This window comes from Corythoichthys intestinalis, unplaced genomic scaffold (genome assembly GCF_030265065.1).
Source record: "Corythoichthys intestinalis isolate RoL2023-P3 unplaced genomic scaffold, ASM3026506v1 HiC_scaffold_93, whole genome shotgun sequence".
NCBI classification, from domain to species: domain Eukaryota; kingdom Metazoa; phylum Chordata; class Actinopteri; order Syngnathiformes; family Syngnathidae; genus Corythoichthys; species Corythoichthys intestinalis.
In genome coordinates, this window is record NW_026651662.1 from 26,850 (window position 1) to 29,883 (window position 3,034).

The 3,034-nt window shown below is 39.9% G+C and overlaps 1 protein-coding gene across 1 annotated transcript; it reads right to left on the reverse strand.

Moving 5' to 3' along the window:
- Positions 1-1,015: 1,015 nt before the first annotated feature.
- On the reverse strand, positions 1,016-2,887 carry LOC130911735 (olfactomedin-4-like; the record flags this gene model as incomplete). The annotated part of the gene is made up of 3 exons (XM_057829287.1): positions 1,016-1,457; positions 2,263-2,431; positions 2,669-2,887. Coding segments are annotated over 3 exons (830 nt in total), but the record flags the coding sequence as incomplete, so codon positions are not given.
- Between the last annotated feature and the right edge of the window lie 147 nt (positions 2,888-3,034).

Consider the following 3,034-nt stretch of genomic DNA (forward strand, 5'->3'; position numbering starts at 1 on the left):
ACTGTAGGGTGTAACCTCATCTTGGTATAATGATCTTGATAAACGTGTTACTACTACTCTTATGCTTCTACTTACTGCCATTAATATTGATTTGTATGAAGCAATAAGGTCTTTTTTTTTCTTGTTTGTTTCATATTGTGGGAGTCTTCCCTGTTAGCTTGTTTCTATTCACAACAGTAGAAAGACTCTTACCTGCTTCGTTGTCATTCAGATGTGTAATGTAAAATTTTAATATATATACTATATAAATACAAACTTAGCTGTCTCTGTCCATGTACTGGTCAAGTAACAAGAAATAAAGACTAAGTGTCAGAATTGCAGAAGTTGTCAAATTTTTTTTCTTCATTTGCTTTTAGATAAAGCTTGAAGAACTGCAACTACCAGCTGTTATGGAGCTCACTCACACCCAGCAGCGCCACCTAGGAAACATCTAACAGTATTGATCCTTTACGCATTTTCTCAGGATTCTACCAAATATTTTATTAGATTTCATTGGGATTTTATGTGATAGATCAGTGCTAAGTTGGGCAAAACTCAAGATTAAAAAAGATGGAAAATGGTTTTCAAAAAAATAAAATTGCAAAAAGTTTGCTGTAGATTTTTATTCAGACCCTTTCAATCTGATATTTCTTTTCTTGAGAAGGATTTCAGGAGTGAAAATTATTTGGACACTTTGTCAACCTGCATCAACTTACTGTACAAATCATCTTGAGGACAGAAAATGGTCCTGGCGTCCCAGATCTAGCTCTAAATCTAATAATATAAAGTGTGATAATTTTGACTAAATGTCATTTACCCTCTCAGATAATTTCTGGCTGAGATTACAGGCTATGACAAGAAAAGTTCTGTTTTCATTTCAAACAAATCAGACATTAAGGAGATAAAATTAGTTGATGAAACTGGAAAGCAGAAGGAAGGTCACTTTTAAAAAGAAAACATTTTTTAAGACATAAAGAAGATGAATTTTCAGATTAGCGCAGTGCTTTCTGGCACTTATTCAGCATTACTGCTGCTTTTACCTCATTTGAAACAAAACCTTGTAAGAGAGCATTTGGGCATCACTGTACACATGCAACATCTGGTCCACTGGACTGTAGTTCAAGGACAGAATGTCAGAAGACACCTTATTTATGAAGATGCCAACTTTGAAATTCTCCTTTCCTGTCGTCGTATCAAAAGAATAAAAGATCTCCTCTGTGTTTTTGCTGACAAAACGTGTAGCATAGAGGACGCCACAGGCCATGAAGGTGTTGGTCACGCTTCGCTTGTAGACTGAAGTCCGCCAGGTTCTGCTGAGCTTCGGCGGCTCACTCTCCTCCACCTTCGATAGAACTAGGTTCCCGTGGTCCTGGGTGGTGGTGTAGACCACCCAGACACCCGACTCGTCTGTGGCCAGGTCCAGGTCCGTGAACGGATAGCACTCTTCAAGGTGGCAGAAATCACCCTTTGAGTTGTACCTGGTAAACAAGCAGAGGTGATCACAGAGCAGTGTTTTAGTTTTGGACAGTTGTTTGAATACAACAAGTTGAAAACATTTATAAATCATGATGAAAAATATTTGAGATTATGCCTGTTATAGCTTAAAGTCAGAGTTTGATCAAGTGCAGCTTTTTTTCCTGAAGGTTATTTAGTTATATCTAGCCATAATTGTCTTTCACTCACTCTCATTAACATAGCATATTACATAAAACTACTGAAATTCTGCTGTGGCTTTCGGGTCCCATCCACACAGAGAGGATTTTACGTGTGTCCGCAAAATGTTTCTGTGCATCAACAGTGAATCGGCATCTTGGGAGCCCAGAAATAATCATATTTGAGTCCAGGTTCCATTGTGGATAAATTTCAGGAAGCTGGTTTTGTGTTTCTGTGTGGCTGCACACACCGCTTCCTCTTTTAAACAACAATGACGGCAAAGCTCCATCACTCTCTCTTCCCCGCATGAAGAGAGAGTGATGTTTATTTCACCCTCACAAATAAACGTTGTGCCAGTCTATGTTTGTGGTGTCATTCTCTGGCAGCACTACAGAGAATCTGATTGACCCAGCATACCTACGACACCATTTTCTGTGGTGCTGCATCCAGCCGGATGGATGTGTGATTTTTCTTCAGTTTTTCTCTGTCATCATTGATATTGACAGATTTTCACAGTCGCCATCAGTTTCATCAGCTGTTCATAGAAGCTCTTAGAATTGTTCGGAATATGTTGTCATTTTCTGGATTTTATTCTTACACTCACAACTTCAATAAGAGTTAAGCACCAACCTGGTTCCTTTGGGTAAATCCAAGGAGGTCACACCTTTGGAGGTGAGGTTGAATCGACAAACTGCATCTTTGTTGTAGCAGTTGTAGTACAAGGCCCCTGCATACAGAACCACATTCGGTCCCTGGATGGTGTTGGTGGTCGGGTTAGACGGATGGATCTGAACATTTCCTAAGGACAAAGAAGGCGTAAAGCACTCAGTTTGAATTAACATAAAGGCGATTTTTAAAAATTACCCTCTAAGTGACATTTTCTATAATCGGTCGACCTACACATGAAATATTCAAGCAATCAGTTCTCTTCTGAAGATAATCCCACACAAATTGATAGTTTTTACTTGACAGTTTGAGTTAATTTTAGTCAGAGAAATACAGATGTAATCAAGCCTGCGGGGGTTCAGGCTCTTACCTGGAACACTGATACCAACAATGAGAGAGCTCAGGCTGGAGTAGAGACGGACGTAATGAGCGTATCTGTTGCTGGACGTCAACATCACCCTCCAATGCCAACTCTCCTTCCCCGGCTCTGGTTTGGGATCCCGACCCCAGGCTCCATACTTGTACGAACCGGGATACTCTCCAGCTGTGTGGACCCTTGGTCCGGTGATGTTGACGAGACGACAGGTGCCTAGGAGAATGTGAAATCAAAACCTCCAGGAAGATATCAAGCAATACTGTATATTTTCATAGTTTCAACAATTCCCAATTTTCATCAGCAGGAAACTTCCTTTAAATGACCTATTTATGATCCAAACAACCATTTTCTGTGGTTCTG